This window comes from Rhineura floridana, chromosome 4, assembly GCF_030035675.1.
Source record: "Rhineura floridana isolate rRhiFlo1 chromosome 4, rRhiFlo1.hap2, whole genome shotgun sequence".
NCBI classification, from domain to species: domain Eukaryota; kingdom Metazoa; phylum Chordata; class Lepidosauria; order Squamata; family Rhineuridae; genus Rhineura; species Rhineura floridana.
Window position 1 is genome coordinate 58385621 of NC_084483.1, and position 22221 is coordinate 58407841.

Genomic DNA, 22221 nt, shown 5'->3' on the forward strand with positions numbered 1-22221 from the left:
TGGTCTGTACTGATTTCAAGATACGAGTCCTACTTTTTACACTCTCCTGTTATTTTAGCCTTACTGGAAACTCCCTCAGGGATTATGAAAGTAGAGGGTTCATTCTCTCTCTCTCCCCACCCCCTCTTTGTTTTACTATTCTGGCAAAAAAACCCACCCACAAACAATCCATAGCATTGATTTTTAAATAGATACTATACAAAAATCTATTACATACAGGAAGTCCACGGCCTCCAGGCAACCCAGGTTCACCCTGCAAAAAAAATTATATTATTTTGAATGATCAGAACACATGGAGGCAGTGAACAAAAGAATAAACTTTTCATCTTGCAGATGGAAAACACAATGGGGGATTTTAGTCAGTATTAGATTCCCTAATATTAAAACTGAATAACAGCTAGTAAGTATCTTTAGATACTTATGATGGTGTTAAAAAGCCTTGAAGTTGACAAACTGAAAGAAAACTTATTAACAGGTTTTAGTCTTACCTTTTGTCCTTTTGGACCGGCTGGGCCTGGTGATCCATCGGGACCTGTCAATCCCTTGTGGAAAAAGGTATATACTTTTAGGACAATAATAATCACATTTTTGTTCACTAGAAGGAACTGTGTATAAAAAGCTAAAACTATCAGATCATCAGCTGAGTATATAGCATATGTGCCACACTGCTGCCTTGCCTTTCTCCTTCCTCGTAAGCAACAGTAAACCTACCTGCTAGGAAGCTAGTATAGTAGCTTCACTTCACTCGGCAAGCAACTTCTTATGTATGTGTGTCTATCTGCACATGCACACATGCTCATTCTCGGGGTGGCACCAAAAGTGGGGAAAGCCCCCTTCCAAACAAGGAGCTTGCCCCTTCACCTAGTATATTTTGTCCACCTAGAAATGTATTTTGCCCCTTCTGTACCCTCCCATTTTTTTCTGGGGCAGTTGTTGGAAGGGGGGAGGGAGGGAGGGAGGGAGAGAGAGAGAGAGAGAGAGAGAATGTACGTATTACAATTAGATCCAAAAGTTCCCTTCCGTCAATGGAAGGATTCCATCCTCATTAGAGGAAAGACACTTTTGGATCTAACCCTGAAAAGTGGTGTGAAAAACATCCCTGAAAAGCTGTAAAATAACTATACTATCCAGATTCCAACTAGTCTGAGCCTGAGGCTGCAATCCTAAACATTCTTACTTAGGGAGTAAACCCCACTGAACACACTGAGACTTCTTAGTGATTCCATAGGACTGTGCTATGAAACTTGCAGTTGTCCAAGGTCTGCAATTTTATGTTGCATCTCTTTACCACAGACCAGGCCAAAATCCAACACCAGTTTAAGCATGCTTGAACCAAATGAAATCAATGGGCATAAGCAGGCATAATTCTATGTTGGACAGCAGCTTCAATCATTATTTAGAATTCACAGCAATAAATGAAAGGCTCAAAAAGTGCTATTCTTAGATCCAGAGCTTGGAAAAGTTACTTTTTTAAAACCACAATTCCCATCAGTCCTAGCCAGCATGGCCACTGGATTGGGCTGATAGAAGTTGTAGTTCAAAAAAGTAACTTTTCCAAGCTCTGCTTAGATCTGGATAACTTGCCAATCATCTATACTAGAACTGTCCCATTTATTTCATTTTAATTACTCTGGAATAAGTGGTTTGAATATTGTGACCTGAAGAAACTGCTTAGAAACATTAGTAATTAAGTGTTACAACTGAAATAAAGAAAGAATAAAGAACCATCACTAAAAGATTCACTTATTTTAATTTAAAATTTGTTCACATTTTTTAAAAGTATAGAAAGGCACCCATTCAGTAAACAGGAGCAGTCATGCTCAAGAAACAGTATATTTGTTGAGGCCCAATACTTTTGAGTTTGAATGAGTTAATAAAATAAACCTTCAATTCCTTTAAAAAAAAATCACTGGAACAGAACCAACAAAACAAAACTTAATGAAAATATTTGTATTGTGACAGTCTCTGGCATAAAAGTTCTTCCTCTATCCCCCATGGGGAGGAAGGGTGGTATATAAATTTAACAGATGATGATGATGATATTTTAAAAAACAGGTTTATTAGATTTATAAATGTACATACATGATGGTCACAGTTTATATACTGTATTTATACATTTGGCCATCCTAACATTTTATGACCCCAAACCCAGCAACTTGGATAAAGACACAAATAGCAATCTCAAATGGAAACTCATTATATTTTTAGCATAGTGTGTGATGCAAAGGCAGCAAACTGCATGTCTATGTATATTTAAGGAATGTACTTGCCACTTTTTGATACAGTCACTGAGCAGAGTAATACCAAAACAGGGAACAAGAACAATGGAAAGGAAACCAGTAGAGGAGGAGAGAGTATGATCCAGAGGATGGAGAGCTCGGCTTGACTATGGGAGATTAAACTCTGCTGAGTCACCTTGCATGCACTTCAGGGTGCAGAGTGCTTTGACACGCATACCCCATGCTGTGTGCAGAACGTCACATGTCACTTGAAGCCTATACAGTATGTGGATACATTCCATAAGCATGTCATAAAAATGGGGGATTGTAACTGTTAGGAATAAATTTATTTCTGACCCCAAAAGGTTGCCCAGGATTGTCAAGAGTGGTTTAAAGGAACCTATATTTCTGTCAGAACCAATGTTGCAAAGACTTCTGGAACCTAGAGAAATACAACTCAAAGTTCAGTTTCTTCTCTCATGAGAAAAACTCTCAAAGGCGCCTCTCAGACCATAAACATCTCTGTAAAAAAACGAGATAAAATGTTTCCCTTCTGATGTTATTATTTCACTCTGTCCTAAAGTACTTTACACATCCTGCACATTATAGCTAAAAGCACGAAAGAACAAGTGTTCCCAAATACTTTGCTAGAATGTATCCATAGTTGACGTCATACTGCTGACACAAGCACACTAAAGCCTCATGTTTATCTTTCACCAAGTGTCAATCTAACTCTAGATACTCGCTTTCCTCAGTTCTTATCTCGCATTACGCCTTTTTAGATTGGCAGGTGTACAAGTTCTTTGTCAATCTCTTGCTTTTTATGGATTATGAGTAAAATAACAAAAGATATGAAGATGCGCTTGCTTAGCTAAGTAATATTGTATTCCCTTCTTGTTATGATTTTTGCAATAATACCTTGTTTTGCTTATGAAACCCTATATAAGGATGCTTCAACTTAATAAACTTGTTCTCTCTCCTGACAGACTGTTGTCTGTGTGGTTAGAGATCCCTTTCTTGATCAAGCAAGTAAATGTGTGTGTCTATTTTGTGTCTATTGTATGTCTATTTTATGTTTATTTGATATCTGGCTGGACCACTGAAACAGGTAAATTAAATTATCAAGCTTGCACCCCTATTCAGGGGGGGCGCTTAGATTTCTTCCTAACATAACCTGTGCCACATATGGCACTCTACACACTGGAGCCACTTAATGACAAGCCCAAAGCTTATTCTCATGCCCTACCCTAGACAGCACAAAGTTTGAAATGAGCTCAGACAACCCAGTGTACTGTTAATTCATAACAATCTGTACCTCTGCTACTGTTTGGAAAGTATATATTCATCTGCTAGTGTTCCTTTCAAAAATCACAAACTTCACTTGAATTATGGGAATGTCAAGGGGGGAGCCATCTCAAAAATAAATGTTGCAAGCTTTAGTAACACAAGAAGCTGGCTTTGAGACCTTGTAATGTGCAGCATATCTCCTAGCTATCCCCTGTACCATCCCCTGGAAAATCTATGCTAGCAGCTTCAAAACTGCCAGTGGACAGGGGAAGATGGATAAATGAAAGATGCCGATTCAACCCTAACAAACTCTGGATCCCTGCCTTGCATTTCCTTCCCTACTGCTATGCCCTAAGCAAAGGGGGCAGCTGCAGCATGTAATTCCTTCCCTGTTTGAATTCAAAGGAATTCTGGAAGGAATAACCCTCTCTGGGGAGCTTAGCTCATCAGCTCCCCATTCTTTTTTCTAAAAATGTCCAGTTGCTGTCTGGTTCTGCTCTAGAAGGATCTTTTCACTATTTGGAAATATCCCAGAGGCCTTTCAGATAGGTAGCAACATCTCCCAGGCAGAGGCTCTGCATGGCCCCAAAGAAATATTAATAAAAAAACGCTACTCACATCAGCTCCAGGTATTCCTGGCAATCCAGGGACACCTGGTTTACCTGGTTCACCATCTGGACCCTGAAGGAATGAATTGGAGACAGACAAATTAAGCCAGTAAAAGAGAGTAGATACTTATGCATTCTTTGACAAAAACATGTAAAGTGCTTATCAGCCACTTACCGGAGGGCCTGGGGGCCCATTAGGACCTCTGTCCCCCTAGTGGAATAGAAGAAAGAAACAGTAAAGTAAGATTCTTCTTAAGCCTGTGATAATTCCATGTGTAAAAGTTTTATTCAGATATTGTCAGAAGGAATCCTGGTTCCTAGGATTGCAGAATTACTGTTAATTTAATTTAACCTGCTGGTTATAAACACTAATCTAACAAAATCCCTGCTGCAAATTAAAATAAACCCATTATATACAGTGTTCATTCAGAAAATAAATTTTAGTTTGTGTCACTAGCCCTCATGCTATGCGACTTGGAACGCACATCTAGGATTCTTGGCACAGAATACCAGCAACTAATTTCTACTGCTGATTAACGGGATGATGGAGAGTTGCCAAACTCAAGTGTCCCATGTTAAATGTACTCAGAGGGACAGCAGTGCTATTGTTTAACTATGTGGAGCAATTCCTCAAGTGAGAATAACAGTCCAGGTTTTCCATAAAATGCACTTACGTCTATGCCATCGATGCCAGGAACTCCCGGTGGGCCTGGGGGGCCTTGTGGACCTGGGGGCCCTCTCTGGCAGGGAATAAAAGAACACTTAAGACAGTGGAGGAGAAAGCAATGGAAATCATCCCAGAAATAGGGGAAAGGAGCAGAAGTTGGGAGCCAGCACCTAAGGGAAACCATTGATGCCTCTGACTGACACCTTCTGTGACCAGAGTTCAGCTTCCCTGCTATGGTGCCTAGGTAACTGTAACAGTCCCACTGAACTGTATTCCTTCTTTCATCAGGACGTTTTAAATCCCACCCCCACCTGGACCATCTTTTCCTATTTTAATCTACATCTATTTAAGACAGACACAGGCACATGCTATGATCTTTAAAATGTAATCACAATATGGGATTTAAATATTAAAAGTTCCATTTTGCCCATCACTATAGTTAATGGTGCATGTGTCACCCATATATTTCAGGGATCCCTACAGTGTGTGTGCATGTGCACATGCACAAATCACATACTTTTCCATAGCAACACACTGTTATTATAATAACAAATTAGTATATGTTAATTATAATATAATTATAATAACATATTATCTGTTAATTAGTAAAGTTATTATGCTTTACATTTCCCCATACATTCTGGAGAGGAAAAGAGGGCTTCCCCAACTATAACTAGTCCAGTGGTAAAATGTAATAAAATAATGCTCTTTGGATCAAATGTTCACTCATTTCCTTTCCTTGTGAAATAATAATCAACTTGTGAGAGAAAATAAACTGACCTTTGCAGATAAGCTCCAGTGCTCACTATGCTTTACCAAGTAAGATCACCATTGCATCTAAAGACCCATATGTGTCCTCTGAGAAGCATGTAAGATGAAGGTTTAAAATACATGCTGTCACGGCCATAAAATGATTTCTTCTGTAAGAGTTTCCTTCTAAAAATAGGTCCTGCTTCCTTTTTCTTTTCTTTTTTAAAAACACCTTAAATCCCTTCCAAAATGCTAGTGTGTGTGTCTGTATCCTCAGAGTGTGCATGTGACTCATTTTTTAAAAGTTTTTGGAGAAGGCCCTCAGCTTCTACAACATACTCCACTGTTTTCTTTTTATGACTAAATTCCAACTGCCAGGCAAGGTAGCTTTACAATAGCTGCTTTGTGAAGTCAGTCTTTTCCAGGCCCCTTTCTCTCCCCTCACACCGCTCTCTGAGAAGGTGAACTACTGACTTTAAAAGCAGGGGCACCAATTTGCTAGTCAATTTCAGGCTGTGAGAATACACAGTTCTTGTGTTTCGTGCCCTCTCAGACAGCATTTTAAAAGACCACTTTTGTTTAGACAGATTGCCTAAAAGTAGCTTATCTTTGCCTGCAGCATTCGCTGTTGCATGCCACACTAAGTCAGATATTGTCTTGGGCACCAAAGTATATTTTCATTTTTTTATAAAAGTGTTTCATAAACACTTGTGAAGCAGGCTCTAGCCTATCAAAGTGTCACATTAAATTCGTTAGCCTTTAAGGTGTCAGGAGACTACTGGTTGTGCTACAAGAGATCAGCATGGCATCCCTTTGTGAATGTATTATTTTCTTACATTCCTTGGACATTTAATCCTAAAAGGAGAGCTTTCCATTGTATTTCAAATACTTATTATGGTGCATGGATGTTTAAGGTACTGCCTTATAATAATACACCAGCCCCCACAGAAGAGTCCTCTATTGTACATTGGGTGTCTTATTATTGGGGGGAAATGGCAGCTTCACAGGAATCTGTACTGTGAACTCATTTGCTTGGATCCTAAAACAAGGGACCAGAATGAAATTCAGGGAAGGAAAGTTTTCCACTGTCCCCAGCAGCCCACTATAGTTCAAGAGGGCCTCTACAGTGGCTTTTCAGGGGGTGCTGGTGGTTCAGGGTGAGGAACAGGACAGGAAATACACTTTCTGTGAACTCCCTCTTAGTATCAAGTGTAAATGTTTTATTTATTTAGAAAATTTATAAGCAGCTTGATTAAAAACCTGCAGTGTACAGACAAAATTAAAAATAAAACATGGCTAAAATCCATAAACCAATGCATAAAATCATCATTATTGAAATGATGTACTTCTATATATTGATTAATCAAAAAAACCCTACCAGCTCTGCTTGCTTCTGTAGTCACAACCCCTAGCAATGGATAGATGCCCCCACTTCATGCATAAACACACATGAAAGGTCCTACTTTTACCACTCTTTTAATGACTCTGATTCTGCTTAAAACATGATTACTTAAAGAAGTTTAGGCGTAACCTATCCATATTAATTCACCATGGACATCCATAATATCATACTGAATTGGATCCAGACCAAGTTAGTTGAACTCAAATCCTATTGATTTCAACGTGACCTAAGTGATGACTAACTTATCCCACTGTTTTTAAAGGAACCTAAGTTCAACTGACTTAGGCTGTGTACACATCATACATTTAAAGTACAGTACATTCCCCCTGCCAAGAATTCTGGGAACTGTAGTTTGTTAAGGGTGCTGGGAACTGTAGCTCTGTGAAGGGTTAATTACAGTTCCCAGGATTCTATGAGGGGGTGGGATGTGCTTTAAATGTACACAGCCTTAGTCTTGATCTGACCCATTGAACTGAACTGAATAGAAATACTTTACTGAACTAAAAATTATATTCAAAGCAGCAAGGTTGCCAGTGGGGGTGGACTGTTCAAACATTGTATTAGACAAAGCTACAAGCACTCCTTAAGTCAGATCATACAACAATGGGGGGGAGACTTCTTCCCTCCCCCTGTGTCCTTATTAAATGTCACCCCTGCAAAGCAGTCTCATCTAGGTTAAAGGAAATAAGAACTGCTTTGCAGATTCAAACCAAAGATCCATCTGTTCAAGCATATCTTCTGCAGTAGTCAGTCAAATGCCCCAGGGAAGCTCACCAACAAGGCACAGACATTTTTGTGTATTTTCTGACATTATAGCATCATTATAAATATACTAATTAGAGTTCCCTTGATTGCCAAACAAAGGGGGAAGAAATAAGCAGAGACATTAGATCAGAGCAAGAAGCTTATAGAAACACTTTAAGCAAGCATCCTGCCTTTAAAATTTACCTTGACAGCTGTCTGGCTTATCTGAAAAGAACAAGAAAAAGTTAGGCAAACTTACTTGAGAAAGGCAAAGGCAAATGACTTGCAGGAAAAACCCAAGGAGGCAGGAAAACCTCTTGCCTGGAACATAGCTAGCCATGGACACTTCTCTGATTGAAGCAGATGGATTTTTAGGATGTAAAAACTAGCCCCCAGAAGGACCCCTCCAGAAGCCCTAGAAAGGCACAGCCTGCAATAAGCATAGTTGTTCTGCTAATGAATTACTGTGGAGGAGGGTAACAGAGACTGGAGGAAACCTGACTGCTAGAAAGGAGGGATTGAATGGCACTGACTCTTTAACCCTTTGCCCTGCAGCTAGTAGCCTGCACCTCCCAGCAGCTTTCAGCTTGATCTATGCTATGAACAGAATTATCAAACAAGGATCATCAGAATTATTTCCGCCAGTCTCCAATAGAATAATTGGAAAGGCACTGCATTATGGCATTTTGAATATGTACTAAAACTAAGCATTGACCTTAAGCTACTTTCTTACCGAACTCCTGGCTGTAAGTTCACCACAGGTTTCTCTCTGAGGTCGTTGAGGGTCACAATGAATCATCATCCACTGGATCTCAAACTAGGGACACAAACAAGGAGCGGGGAAAGCTGATTATATTGGCAGAGCCTTACCTTTTTATAGTGGTTTAGCAACAGAGCCATTCTAATTGGCTAACCATAGAATCTTTTAACATGTTGGGTGATTTCAGGCCTTCCCTCTCCTTAAGGCTGAGTATGGATAGTAGCACTTTGTCATCCCATTGATCATCACAACCTTGTGAAGTAGATAATCATTGGTTCCATTTTGTGGATGGGAATGGAGGCTAGCATGCAGCAATTAGTCAAAGGCCATTTGATGACTCCATGAATAAGCAATTGCACCCAGATATTTGAACGCAAAACCCAGTCTCTGGACCATACCAGTTAGAAGAGCTTGTTACAAATAAGCAATCTGTGATAGGCCATAAGAATGACATCAAATTGCCATCAGAATGTGTTCCTTACAACAGGCCACAAGAATATACTGTTTCTGAATTTCTTAAAATGCATTAAACCAAGGGTATATTTACATAGTGATCTTTAGAGACCATATCAAAATGACCAAACAAAAAGGTATTGCCTATAGAAGTTACTCTTCCTGAATATGCTAGCAGAGGAATAAACCAACAGGCAAAAGAGTACTAGTGTAGTATCTCCTATGAAGACATCCCAAGAGAAACCTGCTCTGTGTGAGTTGTGTTCACACAACTAATTCTGATGAATTAAATCAACATGCTTTATGAATTCTCGAGCTTGAACACTAGAGGCAGCCTCAGCATGGACATTGAAATCACCCAGGACTATCATTTTGGGCTTCTCCAATACCACAGCCGAGATGGCCTCCGCCAGCTCGGGTAGAGAAGCTGCTGGGCAGCAGGGTGGATGATAACACCTATTCTGGCCCAACTGCACTGGCTTCCAATATGTTTCCGGGCCAGATTCAAAGTGTTGGTTCTTACCTATAAAGCCCTTAACGGCACTGGACCGCAATATCTGATGGAACGCCTCTCTCGCTATGTACCTACCCGTTCACTCCGCTCGACGTCCAAGGCCCTTCTCCGGGTCCCAACTCATAGAGAGGCCCGGAGAACAGTAACTAGATCTAGGGCCTTTTCGGTGGTGGCCCCCAAATTATGGAATGCCCTCCCAGATGAGATACGCTTGGTGCCTTCTCTGTCATCTTTTCGGCGCCAGGTAAAAACCCACCTCTTCGCCCAGGCATTTTAAGCCTATTTTAATTTAATTTTATTTTATTTTTTATTTTATTTCTGTTTTAATATGTTTATAATTGTATGGCGCAATACTCACCTGCTTGTATTTAAAATATTGTGATTTTATCTTGTTGTACACCGCCCTGGGAGCTGTTAGCTATAGGGCGGTTTAGAAATGTAACTAAATAATAATACACCAGCAGCAACCCTAGTTTCCTGTCTCCTTGGCCCGACACCAGATGCAGGCCCTCATAGCTAGCTCCAAGACAGAATGGTTTCCTGGTGACAGAGATGGAAGTTCTGTAGACCACAGCAACTACTCCCCCCCCGTCCCTGTGCTGATGTTGCTCCGAGTATCCAGATGGACAAAGTTGGGTCAGATCAACTCCTCCCAGCTCACCCACCCAGGTCTTGGTAATGCACACCAAATCAGCACCATCCATGATCAAATCATAAATGAATGTGGTCTTATTGTGTACCAATCTGGCATTAAACAACAGCACACACAGGCCAGTGGGCACAGCAGATGAGCAACGAGAAGCCCGTCCATGAGAGAATTTGGAGTGAGGAACAAGGCATAGATAGCCTTGCCCTCGTCTTCTATGGTAGTTCACCACCTTCCAGTGGCCATACCTCCCTCTAGCCATGATCACTGAAATTGGGGTGGCATCACCCATATTCCTCCTTACTAAGACTCCTCCTAAACACCTGATATGGACACAACAAGAGCCCACCAACAAAACCTACCTGAGCCAATTATCCCAGTAGGACTCTGTAAGAATTGAGAACAGTCAGACCCACTCAATATCTTTTACACAGAGCACATCTACTCTCCCACACCCCATCTCACACCCAGGGAGGGCCAGCCTTCTGCCAGTTACAGACTCACTCTGAAGGCATCTGGCAACTTTCTCCTATTGTTCAGGTCACTCCACAGGCTCTCACCCTGCACAGGAACTACACATGCGCCATACACCTCCCTATTACCACTCTTCTCTAGATTGGGTAAAAAAATATAGGAGTAATGTCCTCACCCTCAGGACTCCCTAAGGGGCTCCCCAAGGGCAGCCGGGCTTTTATGCCCCCTGACCCAGCTAGGAGCTGATGCAAGAGGTTGCACAATTAATTGCAGCCTCTCTCCGGAGCAAGGGCCAGGCAGGGGGTCCCAGTCCTTGCAGCACTTACCAGGGGCTTCAGCTGTCTCAAGTGACAGCAACCCAGAGGAGCAAGCAAGTGTATGTCAGCTGTTCAGGAATAACATATCTACTTCTGAACAGAACCTTCCAGAATGTTTGATACTGCTTTTCTTTAAAGAGCTGGGATTTGAACCCAAGATCTGTTACCACCATTTTATCAAGAGTCCTTCACTGGTTCTTAGTCAAATTCTAGTTATGCTTCTCAAAGTAAGGCTGTATACACACCATACATTTAAACTACATAACTTTCCCCAAAGAATCTTGGGAACTGTGGTTTGTTAAGGGTGGTGGGAACTGTAGATCTGTGAGGGGTAAACTACAGTTCCCAGGATTCTTTGGGGGAAGCCGTATGCTTTAAATGTATGGTGTGTACACAGAAAAAAAGATGTTAGGTTTTTCTTTTAAGTGAACACTTGTTGGTTTTTTTCCTTCCTAAGTTTGAAAGGGGGGGGTCCAGTGAGGTAAAAATAACAGAATGCCAATGAATATAAAATTATTAAACAGACTTGGCTCCTGTGTACACTAGAATGTTCTGAGGCAGACGGATATATTACTGTGAAATTTCACACTCTCTTAAAAAATATTTTTTGCAGTGTTCCTATGAAATGGCCAAGAAATCACATACTTCTCTCTGTGAAATATACAAATGTTGTATTTGAATGCCTGTAGATATTGGGGGAGAAAGGGGGGTTGCAGACTAAAAACTGTAGTCTGAGAAAACAGCTGAAATGAAGGACTTTGGAATGTCTTCACCTATTAATATAATTTTTTGCATGGTACATCAGTTTCATGCTCAGAAAAATATTCTAGCACAAAGCCATAGAATTTCTTTTGGAGGAGAGGACCATTTCTGTTTGCTAACTCATACTTTCTTTTCATTCTACAAGATAAGAGTGTTACTTTTGAAAATATGTACTGTATTAGGTTGAGTCACAATACTAGCTAGGAAAGGCGAGATCTGGAAATCATAGATCAAATTTTCTTGAATGTTTTGGGGACAAAGTATATGCCTGCAGCAACTATGATTTCCCTGTTTTGACATGTGTTTTTCCAATAAAGATAATTCTATTGGAATTACCTATGTTCCCAAAATCTTTCCACGTATAACATTTCAAAGCTTCCTGACTGCCTGTCTTATATATCATGTGATCTCATTTTACCTCATTCTCTAACTAATACTGACAAATGTATTTCTATATGATTCATACAATCAACAGAATTTTTAAAAGTTTGAACTCCTTTAAGATGACATGCAAAAATCACCTTTATTCTCAAACAAGTATTTGTATTTCTCTGGGGCATTTCACAAATTACCTCCTGCATCTTATAGACATTATAAGTGACCATATATTCTGGAGTTTCCAGATTTCCAGTATTTAGACAATACTGCTGTTTCCAGTGTAACATTCCATCTTGCATCTTTATTGTACATTACACGTGTAATTGATGGCAAATTATGTGAAACTGTCACTGAAGTCAAGAGAAACTTCCAAGTGTGTTTAGGATCGGGGTTTTAATTTGCATCCAACTGTTTTATATCATTGCATCTAGTTTGAAAGTATCTTTGTTTTCAGAAATCAAGCAATCAGGCAGGCAGGCAATCAAGTAAATGCGTGTCCTTGCTTTCCATGCTTGTATTATAAGGTTATAATTATGTGATATAAGTAATTTAGCATGGATTTGCTTATGATGCCTAGGATCTGTTTGATTCCGTTGATTTTTTATAATCATCAGTAAAACTTCCTTTAACTTTTTTTGCTTGACACTTACATTTTGGATGCTTCGCATAATGTGGTAGGCCAGTGCAAATATAATGCAGCCCATCTCTTGACTATGGTTGAGTGTTCAGGTACAGGTTGTGGTACTGTGTGCTCCCCACCCCGCCTAGCTCATCCCCTGTCATGCTCTCTGTTTGCTTTAAGCTTTGTCAACAACACAAACCAGGGCTTGCCCTTAACCAAAGTTTGGAAACTAACTTTAAAACCTGGTTTCTAACCTTGTTTAACAGTAAGCCCCGATTAATATTAATCATGGCTAAGTGTCAGTGTAAGTCTTAACAGAAGTTAAGATGAATGCAGGAATGAATGCCAGGAAGGGCAGGGAGTGGGACTGAAGCAAGGAAATACACAACCGCATGGAATGCAGCTCTTCAGCCAAGTGATGCTTTATGATGTTTTAGAGTGCTTTTGTTTGCCGCTCCTACTGGGAGGAAGGGCAGGATGCAAATTGAATAAATAAATAATAATAATAATAGGTAAGCCAAGCAATGTGTACAAAAATGCATATACTAGGATAAAATGTGCTTATAAATGCATACATTAAAGGAAACACACGAAGTATGTACAGAATACTGATTTGTACCTCTTCCCCCCATCCCACAATCCCTAATGCTTAGCACATGAATGTTCATTTTTCCCCCTACAAGTATTTGAATTCCCTACACAGATAATCATCTTATGGTTATTACCATCTGGTTATACTGCCACCTAGTGGGTGATTCAGCTGAATTGATGGGTGTCTACACTTCTTATACTTCTGTCAATGGACGAAAGATGTGCCCACCTGATTTCTTCCTTTATGTAAACAGATTTATGGTCTCTCTAATGCAGGCCAGTGTTTTAAAGTGGACTAGTCAGTATATTTCATGAAACCGGATGTGATGTCTGCAGCTCTCAGCATATTTATCATGGAGTGGATATCCTCTTGTCATAAATCTCAAACAATGCCTAAGGAGGACTCTGCAGAGATGAATGCTTCCAAAAAACAGAGGGGATATAACAAAATGCTGTGAGCCAGCAGTGAGCAAAGTCTTTGGAAGCATGTGGCATGATAAATGCTATAGTCAACAAATTGTTTGAACCAAAATCCTGGCTATATGCCAGTTTAGTCCCATTACGGTCAATTTGTGTATGTTTAATTAAAATGCAATAACACTAGAGCAATTCCCTTCATCTGCAGGCAATAAGCTGAGACACCAGACTAAGATGCATCCAAACTCAGAGGAAGGCAATGGTAAACCACCTCTGAATACCTCTTACCACGAAAACCCTATGAACAGAGTATCCAAAATGCAACACGAGATAGTGCTGGAAAATGAGACCCCCAGGTCAGAAGACACTCACCGAGCTACTGGGGAAGAACAAAGGACAAGTACAAGTAGCACTGTGACTAATGACGCAGATGGGTCAAAGCCGAAAGGAAGCCCAGAGGCTGATGCGCACAGATGCAAAAGGAGAGTCCGGAGTTGTACGATGCACACAATGGGAACATGGAATGTGAGAAGCATGAACCAGGGAAAGTTAGAAATTGTCAAGCAAGAAATGGAGCATATCAACATTACAACACTCGGCGTGAGTGAATTAAAATGGATGGGAATGGGACATTTTCAATCAGGCAACTACAAAATATTTTATGCAGGAAATGAGAAATCAAGATGAAACGGGGTTGCTTTAATAGTGAGAAGTGATGTAGCAAAAGCAATTAGGAGCTACAACGCAAGGTCTGAGCGAGTGATATCAATGAGATTAAATGGGAAACCTATTAACATAACCATCATCCAAGTCTACGCTCCAACATCAAACGCAGAAGAAGAGGAATTGGAGAGATTTTACGCAGAAGTACAGGAGGAAATTGATCACACACCAAAACAAGATATGATGATAATCATGGGGGACTGGAATGCAAAAGTAGGGAACAGAGAAGAACTAGGAATTGTGGGGAAATGGGACTTAGGTGACAGAAATGAAGCAGGAGAAAGACTTATTGAATTCTGTGAAGCCAATGATTTGTTTCTTGCCAACACAGTGGACATCACCAGATGGTCAATACAGGAATCAAATTGATTATATAATTGGAAAGTTCCATACTTTCTACAAAAACAAGACCAGGAGCAGACTGCGGTACAGATCATGAACTGATCATATCGAAAATCAGAGTAAAATTAAACAAGAACAACAAAGCACTCATAACGCCAAAATACAATTTAAATAACATCCCACAAGAATATAAAGATCAAATAAGGAACAGGTTTGAGGCTTTAAACTTAGTTGACAGAGAACCAGAAGAACTATGGACTGAAGTCAGACTCCTCAGGGAAGAATGCAAAAAGACAATACCTCTTGTTAAAAAGACAGAAAGACCTCAATGGATGACTGAAGAAACTCTTCAAATGGTTAAAGAGAGAAGGAAAGCAAAAGCAAAAGGAGATAGAAACACGGTCAGAACCCTAAATGCAACTATACAACAACTAATACGTAGGGACAAAGAAAACTATTACAATAGTTATTGTATAGAAATAGAAAAGGACAACAAAATGGGAAGAACAAGAGCCCGATTCCAAAAGATCAGAGAAATGAAAGGGAAATTTAAACCACGAGTAGGGATGTTGAATAATCAACAGGGGAACACACTGACTGACCAAGATGAAATAAAAGGGAGATGGAAACAATACACTGAAGAACTCTATAAAAGAGATGACAGGATGACAGATTCGTTCATGGAGGAACCATATGATGAAGAACCAGAAATTTTAGAATGTGAGGTGAAAGCTGCTCTTAAAATTCTTGGAAGAAACAAATCACCAGGAATAGACGGCATACCAATAGAGTTGCTACAAGCTACTGAGACTGAATCTGTCCAAATTTTGACAATAATTTGTCAAGAAATATGGCAAACTAAACAACGGCCCACAGACTGGAAGCGTTCAATATATATCCCACTTCCAAAGAAAGGGGATCCCAGACAATGCAGTAATTACCGAACTATTGCCTTAATATCCCATGCAAGTAAAGTAATGCTCAAGATTCTACAACAAAGGCTGTTACCATATATGGAGCGAGAAATGCCAGACGTCCAAGCTGGATTTAGAAGGGGAAGAGGCACCAGAGATCATATTGCAAACATACGTTGGATAATGGAACAGAGCAAGGAATTTCAGAAGAAAATCACCCTGTGCTTTATAGACTACAGCAAAGCCTTTGACTGTGTAGATCATGAAAAACTATGGAATGCTTTAAAAGAAATGGGGGTGCCACAGCATCTGATTGTCCTGATGCGCAACCTATACTCTGCACAAGAGGCTACTGTAAGGACAGAATATGGAGAAACCGATTGGTTCCCCATCGGAAAGGGTGTGAGACAGGGATGTATTTTATCACCCTATTTGTTTAATCTGTACGCAGAACATATCATATGGAAAGTGGGATTGGACTAGGATGAAGGAGGTGTGAAAATTGGAGGGAGAAACATCAATAATTTAAGATTTGCAGACGATACCATACTCCTAGCAGAAACCAGTAATGATTTGAAATGAATGCTGCTGAAAGTTAAAGAGGAAAGCACAAAAGCAGGACTACAGCTGGACGTCAAGAAGACTAAAGTAATGACAACAGATTTATGTAACTTTACAGTTAACAATGAGGACATTGAACTTGTCAAGGATTATCAATACCTCGGCACAGTCATTAACCAGAATGGAGACAATAGTCAAGAAATCAGAAGAAGGCTAGGACTGGGTAGGGCAGCTGTGAGAGAACTGGAAAAGATCCTCAAATGCAAAGATGTATCACTGAACACTAAAGTCAGGATCATTCAGACCATGGTATTCCCGATCTCTATGTATGGATGTGAAAGTTGGACAGTGAAAAAGGCAGATAAGAGAAAAATCAACTCATTTGAAATGTGGTGCTGGAGGAGAGCTTTGCGCATACCATGGACTGCGAAAAAGACAAATAATTGGGTGTTAGATCAAATTAAACCAGAACTATCACTTGAAGCTAAAATGTTGAAACTAAGGTTATCATACATAATGAGAAGACATGATTCACTAGAAAAGACAATAATGCTGGGAAAAACAGAAGGGAGTAGAAAAAGAGGAAGGCCAAACAAGAGATGGATTGATTCCATCAAGGAAGCCACAGACCTGAACTTACAAGATCTGAGCAGGGTGGTTCATGACAGATGCTCTTGGAGGTCGCTGATTCATAGGGTCGCCATAAGTCGTAATCAACTTGAAGGCACATAACAACAACAACAAGCAGGCAATAAGAATATTTATGGAGCAACAAAGTTTAGACAGGAAGGACAGCTAAATCCTAAATGGGTACTGCAGCTAAGTAGCAGAACTGTGCCCCAGTATATCTAAAATGGAATCCAGCTGAGACAGAGCCATGCATCTCTGGTCTTCCTTCTAATTTTTCAACAGCTAAAAGAGGCCTTTAATAGCACATGCTACTCAGTATCAGAGTGCTGAAGAGTTAGGACCCTCTGCCAGCTCTTTGAGTACATTCATTTTTTTTAAAAAAACCCACGCAACTCACCACTTGCACAGTTTAGCTGAGTTGTGCATAAACCTCATAAAACAAGCAGTTCAATACATAACTACCTTTTTGCTCTTTTTGATGAAGAGTCCTGTCTCAACAAAAGTGCCAAACAGAGATTAGCCCTGTTACATCTAAAGTGGAATCAAACTGAAACCGGTGAAGTCATATGCCTGCCTGGTCTTCCATTAACTGAAGTTAGAGAAATAAAGGACAATTCCATTGCCAGTTTGTTGATCAACACAACCACAGTCACCTGTACCAAACTAGTAGTAATGCTAGTCCTACTCAGAGTAGACCCACTGAAGTTAATAGACACCATACTGGCTCTCTTATTCTGAGTAGGACTTAGTTAAATACAACTCACTGGAGGTTTTTGGTCTTAAACCATTTCTTCAAATGTGGACCAACTTCCAATTAATTTCAGACTTTTACACACTAGACCATTTTATGATTTTGCTCCCTCAAGGGAATAGAGAATTACCACCGCTTGTGACTTGCAGGAATTCGTTGACTGTCTGTGAGAGAGACTGCACAAATGATAGGAGTAAAAGACAAACAGCCTTTCCTCCCCCTCCTCTTCCTGTTTTTCATTGAAAACAACAACTGTGGGGGAGACAGAGGGAAGAATCACACAATTGCATATTCATACATAGCTGGTTCCTGATAGATCCATCTAAACCAGCCTGTTTACAACTACCAGAAGACTGAAAATCTCATTAATCCAAATTAATTACATTTCAAATATGGTAAAATGGTGGTGAATTATTAAATAAAAAGGGCCTTACATGCATGCATTCTTTAATGCCTCTCTTTACTTTCTCTGGAACAAAACACATGGCTGGAAATAAAGCTCAGCATGACTCATTATCCAACAGAAGTGTTGCCACATCTACACAGTACAAATTGTTTTCTATCCATCATAGATGGTAGGTACTTTGCACTTACATACTTCACACCAATCACAATTCATCTCTGAAAATAAATAAGCTCATTATACAGTGTCACAGCTAAGGTTCCTGCATTCCAATTTTCTTGGCAGACGAACACAGAAGAAAAGGTCTTTAAAAATTACCATGAACAGATTCATTCAGTAACAGTTTCTCATACACTGCAATTACTGCTCTTGGGTTGTGATGTCATAAGCAAGGAATGTGAACTATGAAGATTCCAAACCTCTTGCCCTACTGCATTTATTTCAAAATAAAGTAGTGGCTTTATTCTTTAAAATTATTCATTTTGTATATATTTTAAAAAAGAGATCATTTTCTAGATTTAAATGGTGAGCGCTGCAGAAAGAAGGCTGTGTGTTTTATGTCACGATAATACAGTTTCCACCCTGATATTTTGAGGTGAAATGGGCTGTAGCTCAAATAAAATAAATACTACTTTCATTGGCCAGCCCACATAAATCAGCTGGACATTTTATGTCACTGAGAGCACAATTAATTTTGATAAGCTACTTAACTATAATAAAGTTTAAGGATGGTCATGCTCACTGCAAATTTGCAAACGTTTGATGGCTTTTCATTATGCTTTTTAATGAGCTGAGGTAAGCCTTCTTCTTAATTCTTTAGCAGAACATAAAATCCAGAATCCATTTCAATCTGGTTTATTAAATAATATCTTGTTTTCGGAATTGTTTCCCTTCCTCCCCATTATCTTCATGATTCTTATTAGTTTCAGTAAAAACAATTTTCCAGACATTTGTTTATAATATTTTGGAATTTAAAGCTTGATGAAAGATAATGTTTCCTTGTAACATCAAAACCACAGACCCATTTTTTACTGGTCCATTTGGGGTAAATATAAATTGTGATGCCAATCTACCTCCATTCCCCTACCCACCAGCAAAAAAAGGAAGAGAAAAGCTAAAGGAAGCGCTTTCTTTGCAAATGTAAACATTGGAAACTTACCGGAACTGAAATTTGAGGATTATTTTTCAGTTTTCCCAGCATAGTAAAGCCATCAACGTTGATCTTTCCCCTTGGCTTTATGGTTAAAGTTTGTATCAGATTGCAGTCAACATAAAGAGTGATGGTGCTCTTTTCTATACCAACCATCACCTTATGCCACTGGGAATCAAACAGAAACGGCAAATCCAGAAATGTTGCTGTTTGGAGACTCCCATCAATTCCTTTGTATGAGTAGTCAAGAGACTTGGCTTGTCCATTAAACTTCAAACCAACTTGCTCTTTTCCAGAAGAGTCCAGAACCTGCCAAATGCTCCAATATTTCTGAAGTGTATTTCCAGCCATCCGAAAAGTAGTAAGAATGGAATAGTCATCAGGTAATCCATTAGGATACAAAGATCTGTATAGGATGAAAGTAAAACAAGCTTGGTGTTGTTTATTAGCTGATCTGATTTAGCATTCAGGATGGTCAAAATTAGAGTCCACTATCTTAAGGCACCATCCTCCTACGAATAGTTTTGTCCCAGTTTGAGTCATCAGCTCAACTTTATGTCTGGCCAGAGGAATTATGACTTAAGAATATTAGCTCTTCCTATGTCACAAACAACTCAAGACAAGGCATCATGCTTATGACCTTTTAGCCAATAATGTAACAGTGCTGTGAACTAAACCAAAGCAATCCTATAACAGTGTTGGTCAACAACAAGCCTATTTAAGCAACTATGATTGCATATACAACTCCCCTCTCACTGCCGACCAAATCACAAATTCAGTATTACATGATTAGTTTTAAATAGCTCCTTCCTGACTTGCTCCTGCAGTCTTTCTTTGTTGGGGGGGTTCTGTACTCAGGCTTCACCCACTGTCTGATCATTTGACCACCATACCTTATGTCAACAGGCAACAGTATCTTTACTATGGCAGATCTCAGTACAACTCTTTTCTCATATTAGGCTTGTTCTTCCTTCCTCACCTTTAAAAAGTGTTTGAAGCCTTTTTTTTTTAATTTCCAGATGTTTTTCCAGGATTCCCTAGGTTTGTTTTTTGTTTTTGTTTATTTTCCACTTCCTGTTCCCTCCTTAGCTATTTTAAATGGACTTTATATGAATTTATGGTACTATGCAAAGGAAGAATATTGTTATGAGTTTGGGGTTGGAAGGGATGATTCCTGTGGGTCCCCTTTCGAGCCTCTGATTTGGAATCCTGTGCCTTGGAATGAGGAACTATCTGCTGGTCAGATGAGTCTCTCTTTTGTTAAGCTAATAGAGTGGCCAGTTAGGAGAATGGGTCTATCAGTTGCCCAGCAACTGGTGAACAGGCCAGGAAAACCCTTTTGTCATTTTAAACTCTGCAGGAGAGCCTTCCCCACCGTCCTGGCAGCTAGCAGAGGTTTGTGCTTTGAGTGTTTTTAGAATTGTCTGAAGAAAGGCTGGGGACTGGAGGCAGGCAAAGAGGCTGATTCTCTGCCTCATGGCTATAGGATGCCTCCTGTAACACTGATGGGAAAGCTGGATATCGGACTGCTGATGCCTTGAACCCCTCCATCCTAAGCTCAGGTTGGAATGTGTGTTAATAAATAAACCATATTTCATAAAGATACCACAATCTCCACTGACCTTCTTCCCAAAGGAAACCAAACCCTGGATGGGCGCAGGGACCCCTGAAATCTCACAGCTTGGAGATTGGGGAGGCGTGCAACAATATAAAGTAAATAAATGATGGTGATGTTAAACAATGGTGGTTATTTTTATTTACAGTCATGATGAACCTATTAAAGCCACCATAATATTTCAGTGTTTCAAAGCTACAATTAAGGCCAGTTTATGACATTGTGGGAAGAGTAGATGTACGTACTTCGGCTAAGTGCTACCAATTATGAAATGATCATGTGACTGATTTATCGTGGACTATATACATTTGCTGCCTATAGTCTCCCATTAACTGAAGAACTACATTAATGGCACTATTTATTTATTTATTTCTATCCCACTCTTCCTCCAAGTAGGAGCCCACTATCTAAGGCCTTGAAGAATTCAGATCCTCAAAACAAATGTACAATTTCACTTCTCAGATCACTTTCATTTGCTTTGTAGCAGTGTGATAAATGTGGTCTGAGTCACAAGTGCCATGGTAAATGTGAGCAAAAGATTGCTACATTTACAACCCATCCTCCCTGCAAGAGTAATGTATATTGTATCCTTACTCTATCCTCACAATTACCCTTTAATGTAGGTAGCTTAATGCCTGGACCAAAGCCACTCAGGGAGCTTAATAATGGAGCGGAGATTTGAACTGAGGTCTCTTGAGTCCAGGTCAAACACTCTAGTCATTATACAGCCCCTTTTGGACTTTTTTCTGAGAGTTCTCATAATATGTAAAAATTAATTAAAAATCAGCCATATTCACAGAGTACCTGTAATCCTATTACTGACCTTTCCCCATACTCCGACCTTCATCTTCTGCAGTTTAAAAGTTAAAAAAAAGGCATGGCTGATTTTTAATTAATTTAAGAAATTTAACATTGAAGTCAATGATAAGCGTGGGCATGCTCAGTAAGAACCAGCTGTCAGTGTTCTAAAACCCAGAACCACAGCTGCTAGACTTGGCTAATCAGGGGGCCACACCCATGCCAGCCATTTGTTCCACTTTAGGCAGACATGGCTTCCCCCAAAGAATCCTGGGAAGTGTAATTTGTGAAGGGTGCAGAGAGGAGATTCCTATTCCACTGACAGACCTCCAGTGGCCAGACTGGTTTAACAGTCAGCCACTCTGATTAAAGGTCTGTGAGGGGATCAGGGTGTCTCCTAGCAACTCTCAGAACCCTTCACTAACTACACTTCCCAGGATTCTTTGAGAGAAGCCATGACTGTGTAAAGTAAAATAAAGGTCTGGTGTGGATGTGGCCAGGGACAGCTTTGGTTTAAATTTGGGTGGGAGGCTACATGTGCCTCCTGTAGAATAAAAATGTGGGGGGAACCCTGAAAAAGAATGATCACAATGTTATCCCTTTGGAAAGGAAAGGGACTTCCCCTCTGCCCAGTGCCTACCCATCCAATCTCCTCCCCTCCCCCTCCCCTTCCTGCCCTCCTCCAGGTCAGTTTTACCTATCCTAAGCATGCTTGCACAGGAG

At 40.0% G+C, this 22221-nt stretch overlaps 1 protein-coding gene across 3 annotated transcripts in view; it reads right to left on the reverse strand.

The window, feature by feature from the left end:
* The window catches only part of COL9A1 (collagen type IX alpha 1 chain), a 200263-nt gene that overhangs the window by 107295 nt on the left and 70747 nt on the right, over positions 1 to 22221 (reverse strand). For all 3 annotated transcript variants that reach the window (XM_061623089.1, XM_061623087.1, XM_061623088.1), the window contains 8 exons: positions 19095 to 19491; positions 8411 to 8494; positions 7882 to 7902; positions 4789 to 4854; positions 4290 to 4325; positions 4125 to 4187; positions 489 to 542; positions 218 to 253 (listed from right to left, as the gene is read on the reverse strand). In XM_061623089.1, coding sequence (XP_061479073.1) covers positions 218 to 253; positions 489 to 542; positions 4125 to 4187; positions 4290 to 4325; positions 4789 to 4854; positions 7882 to 7902; positions 8411 to 8494; positions 19095 to 19491 — 757 coding nt within the window. The remainder of the gene's footprint in view (positions 1 to 217; positions 254 to 488; positions 543 to 4124; positions 4188 to 4289; positions 4326 to 4788; positions 4855 to 7881; positions 7903 to 8410; positions 8495 to 19094; positions 19492 to 22221) is intronic.